Here is a 23,485-nt window from a genome sequence, read left to right as displayed (position 1 = left end):
GCAGAGTTAGTGCCTTCTGCTGAGATCAGGCACGGCACCGGGGAATCATGTGGCAGAGGACGGTTGCTATAAATATAGTTAAAGCCTGCAATCCCTGCCTTTGCATAGGAAGGGGAGAAAGTAAGAGAGGCACGAGGAGGAGGAGGAGGAGGAGGGGCAGAGAGAAAGTGAGCGCACGAACAGGACAAGTCAGAGCGGTCCGAGGAGAGAAAGAAAAGAAGGAGGGAGCAGAAGGCACGCTCTTGGCCAGAAGATGAGGTGGTTCTAGGTAAGGCCCAGGGCGCCAGCTCCGTTACAACCGAGCGTGAGGAAGAGTAGAGGAATGGAGAGCTCAGAGGCCGTGCCGCAGGAACCCAGGCCGAAGTCAGCTTTGTGGGGGGGCACACCGCAATACAACTATGTCCGCTTTGAGAAATGCACTCGTTACGGGATCCCTCTGGAGGCAGGACGCGAGGCCGGGGGGACAGGGGACGACCTGCACTACCTGGAGAACTCCCTCAGCTACCCACAGGTAGGGCTGGACAACCGGGATGTTTGTGGCAGCACAGGTCCCCCTGGGATCACATCTGGGGCTCCCAGAAGGGTGCTGCAGAGCATGCGTGTCCCTCTCCATTCCCAATCCCACCAACTCTCCCCTTTGCTTGTTGGCTCCCAGGTCAGGCGTTGACTTTCCCAGTTGTCCAAAGGAGCGGGAGCAGCTTTTCCGGTCAGGGCTCGTTTGCACCCGCCATGGACACAAAGAGGGTTAGAATGGGCAAGCTGGGATGGGGAAAATCAATCAGACTATTGATGGATGTGTGACAGAAAAGAGAAAACGCGGCTGCCTTCAGCTGCGTAGCGATGTCGAGTAGAGCAGAAGAGTGAATAAACCCAAAGAGAGCAGCGATGGGTGTCTGTCTGCACAGCTGTATGGGCAAAGTCATGCAGAGCTCTGGTCGGACTTTTCTCGGATGAAAAAGCAATCCATGGCCACAGACCCATCCATGTATAGTGCTAGTTTTGGTAGCTCTTAGGGGAGCTGTAAGTGAGAGTCTAACCCTTAAACTTGACCTGACTCTCGCTCTGGATCGCACAAGCAGCAGTTCAGAAAGATTTCAGGGACATAGCTGTACTCCGGTCATGGCTTCTTGTTCTAATATCCTCTGCACCTCCTCTACCTCTCCTTTTGGGACAGCCTCCTGCAAAGGGGAGGTTTTACAGCAGAGTCCCGGTGTCTTATTTCCTACTGCTCTGTTCAGACTAAGCTGATGTAGGAGGGCTTTAGAGCGATGAAGGACCCAGTCAAACGATGAGGGAGAGAGCGTGCGAATGTGAAATTCATACAGAGTGGATGTTTCTCCTTACATGACTACATATGGCCATGCATGAATACTTAGGTGAATGACTGGGGGATGAGGGAGGGGATGCATTCATCATCTCCTGAAAGCTTTTGTGATTTACTGATAAGGGAAAAGTCACATTTGCCACCAAGAAAATCTATTCCAGTAGATCGAGTCCAGAGAAGGGCCACACAGATGATCTGAGGGCTAGAACATCTCTCCTATGAAGACAGGCTGAGAGTTGGGGCTGTTCAGCCTGGAGAAGAGAAGGCTCCAGGGTGATCTTATAGCAGCCTTCCAGTACCTAAAGGGGCTACAGGAAAGCTGGAGAGGGACTTTTTACAAGGGCATGTAGTGACAGGACACGGGGCAATGGCTTTAAACTGGAAGAGGGGAGATTTAGATTGGATATAAGGAAGGAATTCTTTCCTCAGAGGGTGGTGAGGCACTGGCACAGGTTGCCCAGAGAAGCTGTAGATGCTCCATCCCTGGAAGTGCTCAAGGCCGGGTTGGATGAGGCTTTGAGCAACCTGGTGTAGTGGAGGGTGTCCCTGTCTGTGGCAGGGGGGTTGGAACTGGATGATCTTTGAGGTCCCTTCCAACCCAAACCATTCTACGATTCTATGATTCTGTAAGCATCCCAGAGAGGATTATATGTGCCACATTGCAAAAGATTAGAGAACCAGTTCCAGGCCACATTCAGGAGTTTCTCTTCTGAAGCTGCCTAAAAGATATGAGAGGGCTGGAGAGCTGGAGGGGGTTAAGGAAACGCACCTTGTGCTACACGAGCCGTTGGTGAGCTGGGGGCAGGGGGCAGCCGTGGGTTGCAAACTGCTGCTCCAGTAAAGCGCATCCATGCACAAAAGCATCCCAGTTCACCCGTATCCACCTGATATGCTGGTCCTACAGGTCTAGGACTGCTCTCACGAGTAGGCACAGATGACATGGTGAGGCAACCCACCTCCGCGCCCCTGCTCCCTGCCACCGGAGTGTCTCTGCTCTCAGCTCCAGAGGCGTGCTGGTCCGTGCGCGTCGATAGACAACCTCATGCACAACCAAGCAGGCCAGCAAATGCATTCCCATGCCTATCTCCAGGCAGGAATGTATATTTTACTGACCATTCCTGCAAATAGAATCATAGAATCATAGAATCATAGAATGGTTTGGGTTGGAAGGGACCTCAAAGATCATACAGTTCCAACCCCCCTGCCATGGGCAGGGACACCCTCCACTACACCAGGTTGCCCAAAGCCTCATCCAACCTGTCCTTGAACACTTCCAGGGATGGAGCATCCACAACTTCTCTGGGCAACCTGTGCCAGTGCCTCACCACCCTCAATGTAAAGAATTTCTTTCTTATATCTAACCTAAATCTGCCCTCTTTCTGTTTAAATCCATTGCCCCTTGTCCTATCACTACACACCCTTGTACAAAGCCCCTCTCCACCTTTCCTGTAGCCCCTTCAGGTACTGGAAGGTGCTGGAAGGTCTCCCTGGAGCCTTCTCTTCTCCAGGCTGAACAGCCCCAACTCTCTCAGCCTGTCTCCATAGCAGAGGTGCTCCAGCCCTCGGATCATCTTCGTGGCCTCCTCTGGACTCATTCCAGTAGCACCATGTCCTTCTTGTGTTGGGGACTCCAGAAATACAAACATGCCTGCTGATGTACACCTTGTACAAACACGCACACTTGTTATAATTATTAGCAAGAAAAACAAAACGCTGCACATTTTCATCCATTTCCATGCAGAGTAACCATTAAGATTTCTTCCTCCACCGTCATGTGAAAAAACAGTTGGCAGAGAGAGATTTTGATCCTGTTGTGCCCTTTTTTGGGTTTTTTTTTGCTAGCTGTCGCGTTCTGGTTTACATGTAGGTCGGAAGCTATTTCAGGCTGTCTCTGTGATTTGATTTGGTTTACACAGGTCCCAGAACAGAGAATCTTGGTCTTTGGCCTGGGACCTTCAGATAATTGATGGTCGAAAAACATATAGTGATTAATAGATAATAAAATAATAATAGTAGTAGGATAATAATGGTAATATATACATAATTTTTGACAATTAAGATAACAGATAGTTGATAGATGATAGATGATGTACTATACATTGATAAAAACATACATTCTCATACACTGTAGGATTTTGTATTGTTTTCTTTCTGCATGAGAAAGCAGCTGCAGCTGGTGACGTATTTAGAAGCTGTGTCATTTGTGACTATAGAAAGGGTGTTCATGGCAGAGACCTTGCTCAGCAACACATAGCTGGGTGTAGTGGGAGGGATGTGTAATAAATAAGTAGTTAGGCGATGCAGTAGTGTAGAATAAGAGATTCACAAACAGATGTAGGTGGGAGGTGCCTCTGGGGTCTCTAGCCTGAGCCCCTACTCGCAGCAAGGCCAACTCCAAAGCTGGGTCAGGTTGGCCAGGGCCTTGTCCAGGCACGTTCTGAACATCTGCAAGACTGAAGATGGGGGTCAGAGCTTGGCCGTTCCTCACTGCAAAGAGTCTGCATTGCTTAATTTACCTAAAGTGTGCTGATAATCATGTGGTTAATAATGACATTGAATTTGTCAGCTTCCAACAGAGTGGAAAATGGAAGCATATTTTCAGATGTTCAGATAGGACTGGATGATATCTATCATCTATTGGATGATATCTTATCCTATCTGATGTTCAGATAGGATAGGATTCAGATAGGGTGGATGCTCCATCCCTGGAGACGTTCAAGGCCAGGTTGGCCGAGGCCCTGAGCAACCTGATCTAGTTGGAGATATCCCTGTTCCTTGCAGGGGGCTTGGACTAGATGACCTTTGAAGGTCCCTTCCAGCCCTAACCATTCTATGATTCTGTGATTCTAATTTGTTAAGAGACAGCGAGTAAGCCACCTTAAGAACAGGACGATTTAAAAAAGCCCAGATGTGTGTTTTGTAAAAAAAAATCCACACATGGTTCAATTGTCTCTTGAGAAATGTATGCAAATAAATAAACTACTTAGGATCTTCAGTCATATTTGTTATGTGGAAATACAAATTCGTAGAGCACTGAAACAGGCGCTCGGAGAAGCTGGGGAATTTCCACCCTTGGAGATGTTTAGGAGTCACCTGGACAAGGTCTTGAGCAGCCTGATCTGGCGTTGGAGTTCACATGCTGTGAGCAGAGGCTTGGACTAGAAACCTCCAGAGGTGCCTTCCAGTGTGAATTTTCCTGAGTCTCTGAATCTGTTTGGTCGCAAGGGAACAGGAGCGACATCTCCTGTGCCACTTTGAAACAAGGAGACACAGAGCTGTCAAAGAGAAATGTCTTCTAAGTACATGGTAGTGCTTTGTGTGTCTCATATGTCTTGTTATTCTCCATCTGAAGTGTCTGATTTTGCTGAACAAAGCATTGCTCACCCTCCTCCTGCAGCTCAGAAAATCTCAGGGAAGCTGTGCAGAGGAGGAAGCAAAGGGTCACCTCCTCACAGGTGGGAAGTGCCAAGATCTCAAGCCCTACAACAGGTGGTAACATGACCTCGAGTAAAGCCCAAGCTGGTTCACCGAAGGACTTGTGAGAAGGAGAAGCATCTTCTCTGCTTCTCCAATGCACACCTTCCCCAGCGGTACTCTGAAAGAGTGAGGTGGGATAGCTGCACTCCAGGGAATCTGATAAACACGGGGGCGCAGTCAGGATCCTTCAAGCTCCCTTGACATCTCGTTGCTGACAAGATGGCACAACTGCCAAGTTTACTGCAAATCCACGTTTTAAATGTCATTGGCAAGCGCCTCTAGGTAGTTGTGAATTTACGTGACCCATTGCGTTTCAAGATCAGGATCTGAAGACAAAGACTGGATTAGGTAGGTAGGAAATTCAGAGGAACTGGAGATATATGAGGACTCAGCGTGATGATTTGGGTGAATAATGGGAGGAGGTGTGCAGCACCCTGTGACAATTCTGAGCTGATGCTGCTCCTTTTCCTCCGCAGGCCTCATCAATGGCTGTGTGCCCTGTTAAGCGTTCCTTGGCAGCAGGAGGAACAGATGCAGGACATTCCTGCAGCCTGTCTGATAGTGTAATACCTCTCGAAGCCTTCAGAGATGTTTTACAGTGCTGCTGGACTCTATGAGACAGCCCTGAGTTGACAGCAGCCTCTTGAACTGTTTTAACCTTCTTTTGTACGTCCAGAAAGCCTGCTTGATCTCTTCAGACCACAGCCAGCTCTTTCTCAAGGTGTTAGAAAGCAAGTAATATTCTGTTATCATATCTGGTACTCCCAAAAAGGAGATGAAAAGATTTTGTAGAGATTGAGAAGAGGGAACCAGAAAGAAAAAAGGGAAAAAAAAAAAAAAGATGAGCTGCACCTGTCTGAGAGTTTCTGTGTGTCTGTCTCCCCGCTTGGGTATATTTGGGTCTGCACTTTGGACTGTTAGTAGATCTGCCTTTTGTCTTTAATGTTCTTTGTGGAGGAGCATTTTCCTTCCCTTTTTGTTTTGATCTCTCTTGCTTTCTGCTTCTCTAGCTTTACGGCCAATACACAGACCAGATAACCGACTTTGCAGAGAAGGAAGCAGCAAAACTACTGAATAAGAAGCAGGCCCAAAAGAACAATGAAAGACCCCTGAAACGTGAGAGTCAAGTAGAGATCAAAGAAGAGCACTATTCCAAATGTCAAGGTAGGGACAACTCGTCTTTCTTTACCCTATATTGAGTAGGCCAGCCAGAGAGATGGAATTTAAGCAAGACAAAATTGTGACTGGAGAGAAGCAGGAAAGGAAGGAAAAGGAATCACAGTGGATCAAAAAGACCTTTTCATGCAAGCTTTCATCCTAGGAAGAGCCAAGATCTGTTTGGAAAAAAGACCAGTCGCAAGTTTCTTCCACAACAGATCTCTGTAACAGGAGGAAAAGGACTTTCTTGTATCAGATTTCTGCTGCTAGTGCACAAGACATTCAATCCCACCCTGTCCCCACTCTTCCTTTTGGTTTTTTTTTTTTGAAACTGCGTAAGATTTTGCAGGACTGTGTAAGAGAGGGATGGGTACCAGTCCTCCAACACGAAGCCCATGATGCTTCCAAATAAATCCTTATTGTAATCAGTGCTCAACGTAGGAGAGGGGAGATGGACACTGGCTTCGTTTATGTTCCCTCAGTTTTTCTGGTTCACTCTTCCCTCCACAGACTGTGCTAGACGCCTCCAGAAGTATGTTACCAAGAAGCTTGGAGAGGACTGGATTTTCTTGGTTCTGTTGGGTCTGGTCATGGCGTTGGTGAGCTGGGGAATGGATTATGCCAGTGCGAAGAGCCTCCAGGGTGGGTCCCATTCAGGTGGTACAAAAGCACGCTGTAAATGATACTAATGCTTTACAAAGCCCAGTGACCAGTGTTCCTCCTCCTTTAACACCAGTGTCCCATCCTCACCTCTTGCTGCCTGGGAAGTTTAAAGTGCTTGCAGTATAGTAGAGAAAAGGTTAACTGGGGAGAGGTTCTTTAAAGAGATGGCAGGGAAAAATTTGGAAGTAAGCAGGCAGAAACAAAGGATATGTGTATGATGAGTCAAAGACAAACCAACCTGATCTAGTTGGAGATATCCCTGTTCCTTGCAGGGCGGTTGGACTAGATGACCTTTGAAGGTCCCTTCCAGCCCTAACCATTCTATGATTCTATGATTCTATGATTATTTTGACTCCCTTTACCTCCTACTCCCTCGAATATGTAGGGGCACAGGCAAGTGGTACTGTAGTCCTTCCTGTTATACTGGTTCCTATATTCCCCAGGAATATTGAGCACATGGGGGATGGGGAGGGGAAAGAGCTCTTAGATGTCCTCCTGATACTGTTTCTGCTTTTTACCTCGCTCACGTTCTTTCCAATTTTTATTTATACAGTGCCCTGCACTTTCCTGCTACCTGGCCACATAGTGCTCTCTCCTTTGGCTCTTTTCACAAAGATTTCCTAATCACTGTCTCACATCCCTTTCCTGCATTTTTCCTGGGGTCCCTCTCCCCTTCGCCAGCTATAACAATATAAAACAAGATCTTCCATCCCAGTGCACGCACGCATACACGACGTTGCCCACATCCTGTTAGCTGCACTGTTCCTTTGTCCTTACCCTCAGTGTCCCAATCCTGACCTGCACACACACCCCCAACACTTTCCTCTCAGCACTCTTGGCTGCTGATGTCCACCAGACACTGTGGTTCCTCAGAGCTCCCAATATTCCTTCATCCCAGTGTTCCTCCCTCTAGAGCTTCCCCATCCACCAGGCTTACCCTACCAGCCTCAGAGCGCTCCTGTCCTGTATACTCCCTGCAGCTGAGTTCTTGGGGGTTTTTTTCTTTCCCTCCACCAAGTCTCAGCCTCCTGCTTTGTGGGGAGCCAGCTCAGGCAAAGAAGATGAGCTGCACAGGAGCTGCAGTTTGGATTCTTGGCAGCTCGTGCTGTTGCACCTGGCTGAGCAATGGTACCACTGCTGGTTTAGCAGTGGTACCGCTGCTGGTTTAACAGTTGGCACAGCTCCCTTCATGCTGCTGCTCTAAAAGGCAAACCATAATCAGAGCTTTTTGAGCTGGTTTTTATGAAGGAACAATTTTTCATGGGATTGAAATGGAGGAGAGGGCACTAGCTATTGGTGGACCACTTTATTTTCCTTCAGGACACACATAAGGCCCTCAGGCTGCCAGATGGAAAGACCCTGTACAGTGGTTCATCCTCACAGCTGCATGGAACACACCTCTTCTCACACCACGTTTGGGCACAGGTGTTAAGAGTGTCTAATAGCAGAGAGCCACTTCTACACATTCTTCCAGAATCCCTGTTTTATTTGGGAACTTGTACTCAAAACGTAACAAGGTTCGTCTGAGGAAGCGAGAACTTTAGGATAGCGTTTCTCAGGGACACTTGGTACGGGCAGGTTTAGCAAGTGTGTGATTCTTTGATGTCTGCCAACCTGTTTGGAGCAGCTGTGGTGACTGACAACTTCTTTGTTTGTCTGTCTACAGCCTACAAGTGGATGTACAGAGAGCTGCACCCGAACATTGCTATGCAGTATCTGGCGTGGGTCACGTACCCACTTGTTCTTATTCTGTTTGCGGCCATTTTCTGCCACCTCGTCTCTCCACAGGCTGTTGGTGAGGGCAGAAGGCATGGCAAGATCTGTTTCTGTCTGTCTCGTTTTTCTTATTCCATTTGGCTGTGGGTTTTTGTTCATCCTCTGCCCTGCTGTTGTTTTCAGGGTCTGGGATCCCAGAGCTCAAGACCATTATGAGAGGAGTGGTCCTCAAGGAGTATCTCACTCTCAAAGCTTTTGTGGCCAAAGTTGTGGGCCTCACAGCTGGGCTTGGAAGTGGCATGCCTGTGGGGAAAGAGGTAAATATTGCTGTTTTCAAGTGCTGTGGTGGCCAGGGTCTGGGGGGTGGGAGAAGTTGTCTATGGAAGAAGAGTCTATGAATGTTTTTTTTCTTTTGCCACCATTTCTCTTCTCAAAGCTCTGCACTTTCCAGCAATGCTTATCTTCCATTGGCCATTTTCCTTCCACTTTGAAAGGTTTGATATAGAAAACATCAAAGAACTCCAGTCAGGTAGTCTTTGAGAGGGGGGGAAAAAAAAAAAAAAAGAAGATTGGAGGACCAGCTGAGATGGCCAAAGAGCAATTATGAGATCTGTAATGGCTAAACGGTTGTCAGTAACCTCTTCTCTTGCAGGGTCCTTTTGTGCATATTGCCAGTATCTGTGCTGCGGTCCTCAGCAAGTTCATGTCAATCTTCTGTGGTGTGTATGAGGTAAGGCACATGTCTCTGCATACAGCTCTTCCACAGGTTGAACTCCTAAGACACTTAGGATACTATTGGTAGGCCACAAAACACAGAGGAAACGTGGATATAAGTTCACCATACTGCTAGAGAGCAGTAAAATACAATCCAAAGAAAATGGTAGTGGAAGGCCAGGTATACAGTCAAAAAACTGTGCAGGACCACCGATGTTACCTACCACTTACGCAGAGGCTGGTTAGGAATGTGCATTTGACAAGTTTTCAGTCTCATGATGCTGATACCATTGAACCCTGATCGTTGTCCGCGTAGAAAAAGTAGCTGCAGGCAAAGATCAATTTGTCTTTAAGCCAAATTTATAGACTGTTGCTAATTACAGACACTGACACCGTCTCTAGGCTTTCGCTGTTGCAGAACAGCCTCTGCAGGCTGACCACTGTGTTGACTAGTTGTATAAAAAAAAATCTGTTAACTGCATATATAGCTACGTGTAGGAACTGCTTTACATACAGGCTCTTAGCAAAAATTGGCTGTGTAGCACAACAATGGGAGGTGCTGTTCTACTTCAGGAGGTCCTGTCTGTGTGTAAGGACCAGACGTCCCTGCTGAAGACCAGCTGACAGTACTAAAGTGTGTAGAGCCTGCTATTTGCAATAGCGATGGCTGAATCTGCTGCTGGCTGTGGCTTTGTTTCATCGTTTTGGATCCTAACCCCCTGGCTTTGCTCCCTCTAACCCCAGCATGCCCTTCTCTGGCTGCACTCTCCGTTCCAGAATGTGCATAGGCAGCTCGACCTCCTGGTGGCGGCTTGCGCAGTTGGAGTTGGATGTTGCTTCGGGGCTCCTCTTGGAGGCAAGTGTCTTCCTGTATGTGACATTTAATGTACAACTCATTTAGGCTCTCCCTGTGAGATTTCCTGCTCTCAGGAAAGGTTCTCCACAGGTACCTCTCCACTCTATCGACCCGAGGTCTTTCTTTTCACATGTGGCAGTGAAAGAAAGGGAAGGTTACAGGAAAAGTGACACCTGTTGATGAGCTGATTTCTAATGATGTTCAGTCCTTGCCTGCCATGGATAGTGTTCAACCTGGAGTAAACCAAAGGATGTCCAGAAAATCAATAAGGATCGAGTAAAGAACAGAAGTTAAAAACAAACTTCATGTAAGGAGCAGCAACATCTAAGGGCAGGAGATGATGGCAAGTATGACAGGAAGTGATAAAGTGAACAGGAAAGTGCTATATGAATACTTCCTGGGTGGACTGGAGAACAGAAATGTCCATCTGTAAGGTTTTGGACTCCCTACATAAGGAAGATGTGAAGGTCCAGTAAGATGGTTGGGAGGTTGGAGTAAGGTGTATGAAAAGTGAGGAGAAGCTGAGGAAGCTGGGTTTGCTCAGCCTACAGGAGAAAAGGCTAAAGGGGGATGGTCTAACTGATGCCATCAGCCACCTAAAGCGGGATTTTAGCAAAGAGTGGTCCAGGCTCTTTCCAGGGGGTCACAGCGCAAGAGGGAATGGGCACAACTTGCAACAAGGGAAATTCTGGCTGTGTTTGAGGAAAGTATGTGCCTCTCCCCCAAGGGTGGTTCAGCACCAGCACAGATGCCCAGAGGGTCCAGGGAATCTCCACCCTTGGAGATGTTCAGAACTTACCTGGACAAGAACCTGATCTAGCCTTGGAATTAGCACAGCTCTGAGCAGGGAGTTGGAGGAGACACCTCCAGTGGTCCCTTCCTACCTTTCTATGATCTCACTGTGAAGAGAAATGTGGAGATTTATCTCTATCTCCTCACGTTTGTGCTAGTCTTCTGATTCACAGAATTTCCTTAAATAGCACGCGTGCCAGAGACACAAGGTAACTTCTTCCTAGAACAGTGGAAATATATTCATAAATAATTCGTCTTAAAATATTCTCCGTTCTTTGTTGTTCCTTCATTTCACTTTCGTCCCACTTGAACCTCTCTCCATGATTACTGTGCCCAGAAGTTTAAGGAGTTTTTGAAATGCCTGTGTTTTCCAAGTTGACTTATTTCTTCCATGCATTACCTTCCTGTTAGTCTTTAAATGGATGACTTAGGTGACAAACGCAACATGGTCTTGCAGCAACAATAAGAATGGTCTTTACTCTGGCTTGCTCTTCAGAAAACGGAAGGAACATAGTTTGTCAGCTACAAATTAGAGGTTCCTCAGTTGATAACTAGAGAAAAGATGTACCAGGAAGAAAAGCAGGTTCAGCAAGAGAGATGCTGAGAGCATCGTGTGTGTGGGCAACGTAGCAAGTTGGAGACAGCCTCACGTGGAGCCTGAGGCTTCAAGGCAAAACTTGTGAGTCTGCCAAAAACCTTGAGAGAAAGCAGGTTCAGAACCAAGGATTAGACCACAGTCAGGTGGAACCATTGGTAGTATACAGGGGAATGGTATCTCTCTTAATGGTAAAAAAAAAAAAAGCAAAAAACCAAACTCAAAAGATCTTCCATAACACAGTCTACACTTCCTGTTTCTTTCTCTGTACGTGGAATTAATATAGTTTCAGAGACTGCAGGACACATTATGCCTAGTTCACCAGGAAAAGCTAGAGAAGAAAAGGGAAGGCTACAGGGAGAGTGGTCTAATTGCTGCTGTCTTCTGTAGCTGAAGAAGATGTTAGAGAGACAAAATAGCCAAACCCTTCTCGGAGAACAGTGAAAAGACAACAGGTACAAGTTGCAACAAGGGAAATTCTGTCTGTGCATTAAAAAAAATTCTCCCCTTGCCCCAGAAGTTTTTCAGGGTGGCACAGGTGGCAAGAGAGGCTGGGGAATCTCCACTCTTGGAGGTGCTCAGGGCTCTCCTATCACCCTGATGCTGAGCACTCTGATCTAGCCCCGAAGTTAGCCCTGATCTCTGAGCAGAGAGCTGGAGGAGCATTCAGAGGTACTTTCCAGACTAAAACTTGCTGTGAGTCTGTAATAACATTGTAGTGTGGGAACAAACGGAAAGTTACCACAGCTTTTGTAGCTCTAGTTGGGTTCCTCTTACGGATTATGGTAAAAATTTTTTACCATGAGAGTTGTAGAACACTGGAACAGGTTGCCCAGAGAGGTGGTGGATGCTCCATCCCTGGAGACGTTCAAGGCCAGGTTGGACGAGGCCCTGAGCAACCTGATCTAGTTGGAGATATCCCTGTTCCTTGCAGGGGAGTTGGACTAGATGACCTTTGAAGGTCCCTTCCATACCTAACCATTCTATGATTCTATGATTCACACCAAATTGCTGAATGTGATTTCCGTTATGTGGGAGTCATGTAATCTTTAGCTGACCCTAGTCCAGGATATAGCTCCCAACCTCACATCGTATTGCCCGTGGTGTCTACCATCTTGGTGTTGCTGCTGGTGAACACTACCCTGTGTACTAATGAGGAGCCTTCAAAGTGGATTTGAAAATCCATTGTACCCCTTGACAAGCAAAAGGTGCTCAGCCTACTTTTCTGAGTGCACTCTAGTGCTCTTTGTTTATTTGATTTGGTCCATCTGGCTACTGCTATGGTGCTACACAGCACCAGCACTCTGGTGCAGTGCTGGGAGGTGCCATATGCCACAGGCTGTTCTCAGCGGTTGCTATAGGTCTCTCCATCTCATACTGTTCTTCAACACTGTCCCATCAGGTTTTGCACCTTCCAACAACTCTAATTACCTCTTGCCATACTGCAGGCCTTGTTGCATATACCCTCAGTTTCAAGCTGTTCATCACCATGCTGGTGAGCTACAACACAACCCTCCTACTACTTAATCCAGGCTCTTTCAACTGAACTCCATCCCTGTTCTGGGCATGATTATGTCTTAAGGCCACAGGAGCACTAATAAGCCCAGAAGTTATCTAGGACAAAGCTGAGGATAAGGACACATTGTTCTGGATCAGGGAAGGGTCCATGGCCATTTTCTGTTGAGTTGTGCGGATAGCCTTGAGGCACCTTTTGGTTGAGGCTCTATCAAACAGCTGCTCAGGTAAAGAGACATTCATGGTCTTCTGGTCTTAGAATTCAGCCTGGCCACTCAGATTCCCACCAGACCACAGGACCGCCCTTTCTCAAAACTCTTGTGGGAGATCTAGCAGGCTACTTTTGGAACACGTGATAGTAGAAAGTACCAAATACACAGGCTTTTAACGCTGATATATCCCGGGCTGTATCAAAAGCAGCGTGGCCAGCAGGTCAAGGGAAGTGATTCTGCCCCTCTACTCTGCTCTCGTGAGACCCCACCTGGAATACTGTGTTCAGCTCTGGAGTCCCCAACACAAGAAGGACATGGAGCTACTGGAATGAGTCCAGAGGAGGGCCACGAAGATGATCCGAGGGCTGGAGCACCTCTGCTATGGAGACAGGCTGAGAGAGTTGGGGCTGTTCAGCCTGGAGAAGAGAAGGCTCCGGGGTGATCTTATTGCAGCTTTCCAGTATCTAAAGGGGCTACAGGAAAGCTGGAGAGGGGCTTTTTACAAGGGTGTGTAGTGATAGGACAAGGGGCAATGGATTTAAACTGAAAGAGGGCAGATTTAGGTTAGATATAAGAAAGAAATTCTTTACATTGAGGGTGGTGAGGCACTGGAACAGGTTGCCCAGAGAAGTTGTGGATACCCCACCCCTGGAAGTGTTCAAGGCCAGGTTGGATGAGGCTTTGGGCAACCTGGTGTAGTGGAGGGTGTCCCTGCCCATGGCAGGGGGGTTGGAACTAGATGATCTTTGAGGTCCCTTCCAACCCTAACCATTCTATGATTCTATGATTCTATCATTCTATCATTCTATATTATACACCACTTAGGATTTAGACGAAATAAAATAAAACCTACCTACTCACCTTTCACCATTCTCAGGCACTTCTGGGAGAAATCTTGTAGAAAGAGTGGAAGAGCATTTTCTCCCTTCCAACAGCTCTGTGTCTTCCAAAACTGTCTTGGGAGAGACTCTACCTTTTATACCTTCCATTTCCCTTTATTATCATTATTTTTTGCCAGGACAGCACAATGCTTTACTAGGTGATCTGTTTCCCACTCACCTACCCAGGGTAACAGGACTTTCAGCATCTGTCCACACTCAGTTCTGGACAGGAATGTGCCTCATGCATGTGGACTCACAGGGTGGGTTTTTGAGGCACTCTCTGGCACGTGTGCATCCTGAGAGTCCCTGCCAAATTAAAAGAGAGGGAGTAAAACATACTTAGAGGGAGTAAAACATACCTATGCGCCCTCCACCCTTTGGAGGACTTCAAGGCCAGGTTGGACGAGGCCCTGAGCAACCTGATCTAGTTGGAGATATCCCTGTTCCTTGCAGGGGGGTTGGACTAGATGACCTTTGAAGGTCCCTTCCAGCCTTAACTGTTCTATGATTCTATGACTTCCCACGAGACATTTCTTCTACAGTGACAGAAATGTGCATGTTTCAATGAAAGATGAGATGCTGCCGTCTCCGCGTGTCTTGAAGATGTGATTCCAAGTATACGCCTGTCTTGTGCCAAGTCTTACCTTTCCAATATTTTAAAGCCATCCAAAAGGGAGAAGTAAGATAAATATAGCTGTAACTCTGAGACTGGTGACAGAGCTAGGTGACAGCACGTGGCCACACCTGCCAATTCTGTTACTCACTCTCTGGTTGCTTTCCTTCTTTCTTCTGTTTGTCTGTCTCTCTTTGTCTCTTTCACCAGTAGCAGCCATATTATTACACGGATGTCCTGACTGTGGGTTGCGCTGTGGGGGTCGGCTGCTGCTTTGGGACACCACTTGGAGGCAAGTGGCTGTTCTGTTTCCTTTTTCTCAGGTACCTAAATCCTCTCCTGCCTAGTCCTCTTCTCTCCCTCCTCTTCTCCTCTCCCCCTTTTCTGCACCGTTATCTTTGATCTGTCCTCTATGAACAAAGCAGCTTACCAACCTCCCCAGCATCTCTGATGCAGTTTTGTTTCCACCTGTTGTCAGCCTTCTGAAGGCCAGAGGGGAAGGCTCTCTAGAACAGTGGTCTCCAAATTGGGGTGTGCATAGCCCAGGGAGTGCACAAGAAGATCCGTTGGGGTATGGGAAGGAAATGCTGGTATTTCTATTTTTTTTGTTTTTTAAATCTAAAACGAATAGTCAAAAAAGTAAATTAAGCTTTACTAATATTCAGTACATGAACCTTGGTCCAAATGTCAGATGGCCACTTGTCACATACAGTGCAGGAGGTGTCCTGGGTGTTGAGTTGTTCACAACACAGAGGGCTGCAGCACATTGCAATGTATCGCAGTTAAGGCCTGCTCACTTAAGTGGATTTATGGATTATATTATCTAATGTTAACCAAACTAACCACAAAATGGACAAGTGGCTTAAAAAGAGCCCGTGGATTGAAGATCATGCTCATCACGCAAGCACAGACGAACGACGAGAAAATGGCAGAGCTGACACTTCCCCTGCTCCTAGTACAGGCTCTTAACCAGGTCTGACAAGAGGCTGGCCAAAAAAAATAATCAAAATTATCAAAGGCTATTTTAAATGTGGATTTGCATCCACTATCGTTAGTGATGAACCTCATCTTAAGTGTATATTGTGCTTTGAGAAGTTAGTTGATGATGGTATGAAGCCATCAGAATGAGCAAGACATTTAAAAGCCAAGCATCCAGAACAGGAAGACAAACCTCGACAATTTTTTCAGCAATGTTTCAAATTACGTGATATTCAATCCCACACTTTTTAACCAAATTTCACTGAACTTAATGATAAACGTTTAGAAGCCTCCTTTGAGGTTTCTTGCTTCACAGAAAAAGACAAAAAGCCACGTGCCACTGGGGAAACATTTGTTCTTCCTGCCACAATAAAAATGGGTGAAATAATATGCAGAAAGCAACACGGTGGCAAACTAAAATGTATCCCTTGGTCAGCAATTGCTCGTGGAAGATGCGTAGAGAACGTTGCTGAAGATTTGAAGAAACAAATATCAGTACAAATTACACGGTGTGGAAGGCTTGCCATGCAGCTGGATGGAAGTACAGATGTTTCTAACACGTCTGAGCTTAGGATATTTGCTAGATTCTGTTTCGAGCCACCTTCTGTGAGCCACTGAAGGAAAGATGTACTGGAGATGCTATATCCTCAACAGTGAATTACTTCTAATTTCTAATAATTAAAGTGTTTTAAGTGTAACGACCGGTGAAGCAGCTGCTTTGACTGGCACAAGGAAAGGATTTCATGGGAAGGTCACGTACACCCGAAATTCATTCACTGCATCGTTCCCAGGCAAGCTGTTGCAGCAAGAAAAAATGGGAGCCAGACGTGCACAAAGTGCTGAAAGGTGTCATCAACGTGGCTCGTGTCCTAAAAACAAGACCTGGAAACAGTAGAATCTTTACATAACTTTGTAATGACCATGAAAATCCTGGCACCCTACAGACATTTGCTGGTTATCTTCTGGCAATAGGCTTTTAAAAGAGCTGTTGAATTTAAAAACCAGTTGCACGCTTTTCTTTTGCAAAAAGACCAGTATTCTGGATTTGCTGACCTTTTCTGTGATGAGAACTGTTTGTCAGAAGCACGCTACCTAGCAGCTTTTTTTTAAAAAAATAAACCTACTTGAGGTATTCCTTCAAGGTGAAAGTGATGTTTTAACAGTGGGTGAGAAAGTAACTGCTTTTCAAAAGAAACTTGTGGAGGTTTTGTGAATTTGTTGCCAAATACAATGCAAGTGTGTCACCTACAAAAACTCTCATACCTGTAGACTTTAAAAACTTGAAAACAGAACTTTCTAACCTGTTTAAAAATCTTCCAGATGAAGAGTTTCAGTGGGTTTTGAACCCATTTGTTAAAGATCTAAACATTCAACACCTTCTGATTAGTTTGCAAGGACAACTGGTTGGGCCCTTATATTTTTAGTGACAACAAAAAAAAATATTTTGTTCTATTAATAAGTAATTTATTTTTAAAATTTTATTTCACCTTTATCTCATCCTTTTTTAATTTCTTTTTTTTGGCGTATGTTTTATATTGTACATAATATATTAGTACAGTAGTACATGCATGTGATTTTTAAGTCATATAATAATATGACTTAATAATATAGACATATATTAGAAGATAATAGACATATATTGGGGGTGCTCAAAAATCTTTTGATGCTCAATAATCTTTTTTTGAGCATAAAAAAACCTTTTTATGCTCAAAAATCTTTTTTTTTGGTAGGGGTGCCCCATCAAAGAGGTGTGGAGACCACTGCTCTAGAAGAGCATTTAAAAGCCTCTCTCATATTTCTAACATTACACTTCTGATTTTAACTTTGCTCGTTTTCCAACTCTTTCCAGGGGTCCTTTTCAGCATCGAGGTCACTTCCACCTACTTTGCGGTGCGCAATTATTGGAGAGGATTCTTTGCAGCTACCTTTAGTGCCTTCATTTTCCGAGTCCTTGCTGTTTGGAACAAGGATGCGGGTAAGCTAAGAGCCATTCCTACTGCCTTTGTACAAAAGCTGCTCTATTCATTCATTATTTTCCATCTTCTTCAAAACCACAACCTTGTATGATGCTTGAAACTTCTGCCATGCCATGTGACTTCCAGCAGTACAGAAGGAAAGAGAAAGGGAAGTATCTTATGTCATCAATCCTATAAACTCCTATCATTCCATCACTCCTATAAACTCCTATCACTCCTATAAACTCCTATCCCTGTTCCTAGGGATATCACTGAAAAATGACTCAACATGAGTCTTCAGCAAGCAGGAGGGTCCCTGAGGTGGGATTTTTGCCCTCTACTCAGCATAATGTCAGGACTGCAAACACAGAGGTGTCCCATCACAGAGGGTGTAGGACGTACTACAGCGTGTGCTGCTTCGTTCTGCTGGCAATGCCATGGCCTGCTTGGACAATCTAGAAAATTAAGATGAAAAAATGATTAGGAGGCCACAGGATTGGTAGGGTCTGACTGAAGGTCCTGAAAAAATAACCGTCTCAAGTAACTGAAAAGCATCAGTGAAACATTTGTGCAGACAGAAATAGCACAGGATAAGCTTGTTCAGGAGAGCCTTTCAGATCCTGTGGGAAGGGAGTTCCAGCTGGTGCAGAAGCTGCCATTTCTTTGTGAACTTCTTGCTTATGATGTCTTTATCTTTTATTCTTACAGTTTGATCTGTTTTGTAACCTGAGCTCCATGTGGGCAGATCCCTTACTTAAAACTGCTATAACTTACATCTTTCTTGACTTCACAGGGTTGGATTTTTTTTTGTGCTAACACATTGTTTGGCTTGAATATTCTCTTGAATATAGGAAGTGACTACACTTTCTACTGGAATGTAGAAGGTGGCTACATCTTTGCAAGTGAAACACTGCCTCATATTAAGGAGTATTCAACCATCAGATCTATCACAAAAAAAAACACATCTTTCTGTTCTTTCCAGAGGAAAATGTAAGAAATTCAAAGACAGATGACAGGGATAATCTCCTATCCTTCACTTTAGAATCACAGAATCACAGAATGGTTTGGGTTGGAAGGGACCTCAAAGATCATCCAGTTCCAACCCCCCTGCCATGGGCAGGGACACCCTCCACTACACCAGGTTGCCCACAGCCTCATCCAACCTGGCCTTGAACACTTCCAGGGATGGGGCATCCACAACTTCTCTGGGCAACCTGTGCCAGTGCCTCACCACCCTCTGAGTGAAAAATTTCTTCTTTAGATCCAATCTAAATCTCCCCTCTTTCAGCTTAAATCCATTGCCCCGTGTCCTATCACTACACACCCTTGTAAAAAGCCCCTCTCCAGCTTTCCTGTAGGACCCCTTTAAGTACTGGAAGGCTGCAATAAGATCACCCCAGAGATCTTTATCTACTCGAGCTCCCTTCCTGATCTCCCAAATCATTAGAAATTAGCTTAATCATAAACCCTTCTTCAAAATCACCCAGACAGCTTTAATACCCACATTAACGGCTCCTTACATTCCACTTCATTGACTATCTGGGTTAAAAGGTCCCATGATCCAATTGTCCATGAAATATAATTCCTCTTCATAGTTTTGGATTTGCTTTGTCTGTGTTGCCAGTCTCCTTGTCCTTGTATTAAGGAAGAAGAAACTTTTGTCTAGCAAAGTCATTCATTATTTTATGACCTTTTATCGTGCCTGCTCTAACTTACCTTTCATGTCTTTTCTTGCTCATTTCCTTCTGAAAGGTGCAAGCCTAGTCTTTGATGGTGCAAGGGTTTTTGTAGGCCCCCTCTCTGATGTCTTCACAATCTCTGAAGTCTTGTCTAGTCCCAGAAGTAAAGCAGATGTCTGTGCTGGTTTCCTATATGGCTGTTATTATCACCCAGTAAGAAAACCTTTGTATGAGGTGGGTTAATGTGCTTGAACGTGGAAGGAGCTTCTTCCCTTAATGTGCACTATGTGCATCTACCTGTACTGTTCATGCTGAAAGTGTAAACTATTGCAAATTCACACATAATATGTGAACTAACTTTTCTGCTTAGGCAAGCATTTGCCGTCTTATTCCAGGATATTTTCGAGATAAAATGATCCGAGTTCCAAGCAGATGTGGCTATTGCATGGATCTATTGGAAAGCATTACAATATTGCAATGCAGTACTGTGCATTATGGTATCACTTTTGTGCAACTTTTGCACATTTCCAGCAGCTGCAGTTAGGAAAAAGGCAAAAGGACCATTTTCTTAGAGCTGTCTACATTGATCCAACTCTCTGTCTTGAAATGTTATTGTTAAACTAAATTATCAATAATCTTCCCTCGCTGTATTACTTTGCATTCATCGACATAGAACATGGCCCTTCTTAGGCAGTCATCTCTGCTTCTAACCAAGGTAAATTGATTCAGCATCACGTGCAGATTTTGCTGTCTTCCACAGAAAATTCTGAATCATAGAATCATAGAATAGTTAGGGTTGGAAGGGACCTCAAAGATCATCTAGTTCCAACCCCCCTGCCATGGGCAGGGAAACCCTCCACTACACCAGGTTGCCCAAAGCCTCATCCAACCTGGCCTTGAACACTTCCAGGGATGGGGCAGCCACAGCTTCTCTGGGCAACCTGTGCCAGTGCCTCACCACCCTCTGAGGGAAGAATTTCTTCCTTAGATCCCATCGAAATCTGCCCTCTTTCAGTTTAAATCCGTTGCCCCTTGTCCTATCACTACACGCCCTTGTAAAAAGCCCCTCCCCAGCTTTCCTGTAGCCCCCTTTAAGTACTGGAAAGCTGCTATAAGATCACCCTGGAGCCTTCTCTTCTCCAGGCTGAACAGCCCCAACTCTCTCAGCCTGTCTTCATAGCAAAGGTGCTCCAGCCCTCAGATCATCTTCGTGGCCTCCTCTGGAACCACTCCAGCAGCTCCATGTCCTTCTTGTGCTGGGGATTCCAGAGCTGAACACAGTATTCCAGGTGGGGTCTCACAAGAAGATAAAGAAATCATAAGAAGATTTACTTTGGAAGAGACCCCCGGAGCTCTCTACTTTTGGCAACTTTCTACTCCCTCTCTGGGCATTTGCTCCGGTGCTGAACCACCTCTTCAAAGAGAGGCATTTGCTCGTTATATGGAGACAAAATTCCCGTGTTGGAAGTTGTGCCCATTGCCTCTTTTTCTTTAACTGTGTCTTTACAATTTCTCCATGAGGTAGAGGAGACTTCTGTTAGAACCCCTCTGGGCCTTCTTGTTTCCAGGCTGAGTAGACCTAGTTCTGCAGCCTCTCCCTGTGCCCACACCTTGGACCATCTTGGAGCTCACCACTCGACTCTCTCCAGTTTTTTAACATTTCATTTGTACTGAGTTTTCTAGATATGGCTTCACCAGTGCCACACAGAAGGAAATAATGACCACCCTCAACAGCCTGGTTGGGCTTTTGCTGATGTGGCGTGGTGTGTGGTTAGCTTTCATGGTCCACAAAAGCACACATTAAGCATCGGATGCACCAGGACCCACTGGCATGACAGTAGAGCTTTTCCTGTTCACTAGGCCCCCAGGCTGCACTGACACACCTGCCATTCCACCTGCAGGACTAAATATTTGTCTTTGTTGAATTTATGATGTTCCTACTGGTCAACTCCTCCAGTTTGTGGAGGCCAGTCTGAGTGAAGCCCTCCAGGTGACAAACCACCTTTTTTCTCCCTCTCCAGTTCAGTATGGTCACTGATGAGTGAGTTGCATTCTATCATCTAGGACCTTGATGCAGATGTTAAACAGAATCAGCTCCAATATGGACTTCTGAAGAAATCCATTCAACACCACAGGGCCCCAAGACAACGACTAGCAACTCCTGCTACATGCATGCTATGGCCATGTATCATCATGAACTCACTTTTTTTCTCTCTCTGGTCTAGCCTCTGATCCATGACACCATTTTCCCTTTTGCTATTTGATCAGTGGACCTCTAACGAGGCTCCCCAGCCTCACGTGCAACCTCTTAATAATCTGAATAAATACCATTCCCCTTAATCTGTTTTCACTGTTTTGTTAAAAAAACTCCACATCACAAAGCTTTATTCATTTGAATTATCTTTCTGGGTTTTTTCCTCGGCTTTGAGGTTCAAAACAGGTATTTCCAGGGTTGTGCTTGCTTTTAAAATCTATATGTATTTGAGCAGTTTTCCAGGTGCTAATGCACAGCTCTCTTTGCACTTCACGACGTTGCTCCACAACCTTCTTAAACACATTGGTCCTCCTTCAGCCCCTGGAAGCCCTGATGCTCATTAGAGAAGATGAATTATTTTTTTTAAATAACTCATCCCTCTCATTCCTTAATGCCTAAGTCTGAAGCTTGTTGAACACCTTTTTTATTGTCATTTTTGTACCTCTAAGCTGCATGATTGCTACCAAGTAGCAGGTAGGGAAGCCATGACATCAGAGCAGACAGATGCAAATAAGTTGTGTAGCCTCTCACCAAAATTCTTTTCTTTCTTAGACCCACAAAATCCTTGCTGGCTTCTGGATACTGATGGCTTTGCTGGCTGGCATCATACCATTATCTGTACTTTCCAAATAACATCTGGCCCACTCTGTTTGGCTGCTGCAACTTTGGCCCCTGTTTGCTAATCACGGAAGACTGGAGTTCTGCAATTTGCAGGATTTCTGGTTTACCATGTCATAGAATCATAGAATCATAGAATGGTTAGGGCTGGAAGGGACCTTCAAAGGTCATCTAGTCCAACCCCCCTGCAAGGAACAGGGATATCTCCAACTAGATCAGGTTGCTCAGGGCCTCATCCAACCTGGCCTTGAACGTCTCCAGGGATGGAGCATCCACCACCTCTCTGGGCAACCTGTTCCAGTGTTCTACAACTCTCATGGTAAAAAATTTTTTCCTAATATCCAACCTGAATCTACCTCCCTCTATTTTAAAACCGTTACCCCTTGTCGTATCACAACTGGCCCTCCTGAACAGCCTCTCCCCATCTTTCCTGTAGGCCCCCTTGAGGTACTGGAAGACCGCTATAAGGTCACCCCGGAGCCTCCTCTTCTCCAGGCTGAACAGCCCCAACTCTTTCAGCCTGTCCTCATAGGAAAGGTGCTCCAGCCCTCGCATCATCTTCGTGGCCCTAGCCTTCATCTTATTTGCCATAGTGTTTTACACTTCACCTTACTCCTACTCCTTCTCATCACTTCCACGCATGGCTCTGTGTTACTTTAAAGCTCAAAGCTTTTTTTAAATAGACTTTCCCAGTAACTAGACCTTCTCATTTCTTTGTACTCCTTACAACTTTCAGCTTGTAAGAGTTGGACAGCTGCTCTAAAGTGGTAGAGTTTGTAGCCAACGGAGAGAAAAGGGCTAAGCCATTCAGTTTCAGGATGCCTAAGTCACTCGGGAAAGAGGATTAAGATAGGTGGGATGAATCTTTCTGTAGAAATCTCTGTCTTGTGGGAGTAGAGAGGGAACCCAGAAAGACTCAGACTAAGTGCTGTGACTGTTTCCCTCTGCTCTGGTCATCTCTGTGATGACCTGTGGCAAAACTCTTTGAGAGTGAGCCCTGCTGTACTTTTTAATGCATTGTCATTTAGTGGCTTGGACTGTCTGCTTCCTAAACTAAATTGAGATGAGCCTTTCCTTGGACTGATCTAACAAAAAAAAGGACATCCTTCTTTTCACCATCTTCTGTCCCTGACTGTTCTCCTCCCCCTCTCTTGTACCATCTCTGTGTCCATTGGACCCCCTCCATTCAACTCTTTTCCCTGGCAGAGGACTAAGGCAGGAAAAGAGGAGATGGTTTTTCGGGTAGGTTTTAACGAGGTGAAAGAACTCAGTGAAGTTCTGTGTTGCCAATGTGTCTGTGTCAATGAAGAGATGTGTTGGAGTGGGCCTGATGGGAGGGGAGAACAGTGCAACCAGGAGGGAAGGAATGGAGTGAGGAAGCAGGGAGTAACATCTTCCCATTTGGAATAGTAGCAAGCAGTTAGGCTTAGCTGTCTTACGTAATGCAACCCACAGAGATTTGATTAAATCAGTGCTCTAAACTTA

General features: G+C 45.6%; 1 protein-coding gene across 2 annotated transcripts in view; it reads left to right on the top strand.

The window, feature by feature from the left end:
* The first annotated feature begins 307 nt into the window (after positions 1-307).
* Positions 308-23,485, top strand: part of CLCN1 (chloride voltage-gated channel 1) — a 41,435-nt gene continuing 18,257 nt past the window's right edge. Inside the window, exons 1-8 of one of the 2 annotated variants that reach the window (XM_086616757.1) lie at positions 308-511; positions 5,812-5,965; positions 6,470-6,601; positions 8,289-8,417; positions 8,522-8,655; positions 8,991-9,068; positions 14,730-14,808; positions 17,344-17,469. In XM_086616757.1, coding sequence (XP_086472883.1) covers positions 323-511; positions 5,812-5,965; positions 6,470-6,601; positions 8,289-8,417; positions 8,522-8,655; positions 8,991-9,068; positions 14,730-14,808; positions 17,344-17,469 — 1,021 coding nt within the window. In that variant the 5' untranslated portion in view covers positions 308-322. The remainder of the gene's footprint in view (positions 512-5,811; positions 5,966-6,469; positions 6,602-8,288; positions 8,418-8,521; positions 8,656-8,990; positions 9,069-14,729; positions 14,809-17,343; positions 17,470-23,485) is intronic. The other variant, XM_086616748.1, reaches the window with a different exon arrangement.

This window comes from Tauraco erythrolophus, chromosome 1 (genome assembly GCF_009769465.1).
Source record: "Tauraco erythrolophus isolate bTauEry1 chromosome 1, bTauEry1.pri, whole genome shotgun sequence".
NCBI classification, from domain to species: domain Eukaryota; kingdom Metazoa; phylum Chordata; class Aves; order Musophagiformes; family Musophagidae; genus Tauraco; species Tauraco erythrolophus.
The sequence above is the reverse complement of the archived record's forward strand: the minus strand, read 5'-3'. Positions and strand labels throughout refer to the sequence as shown.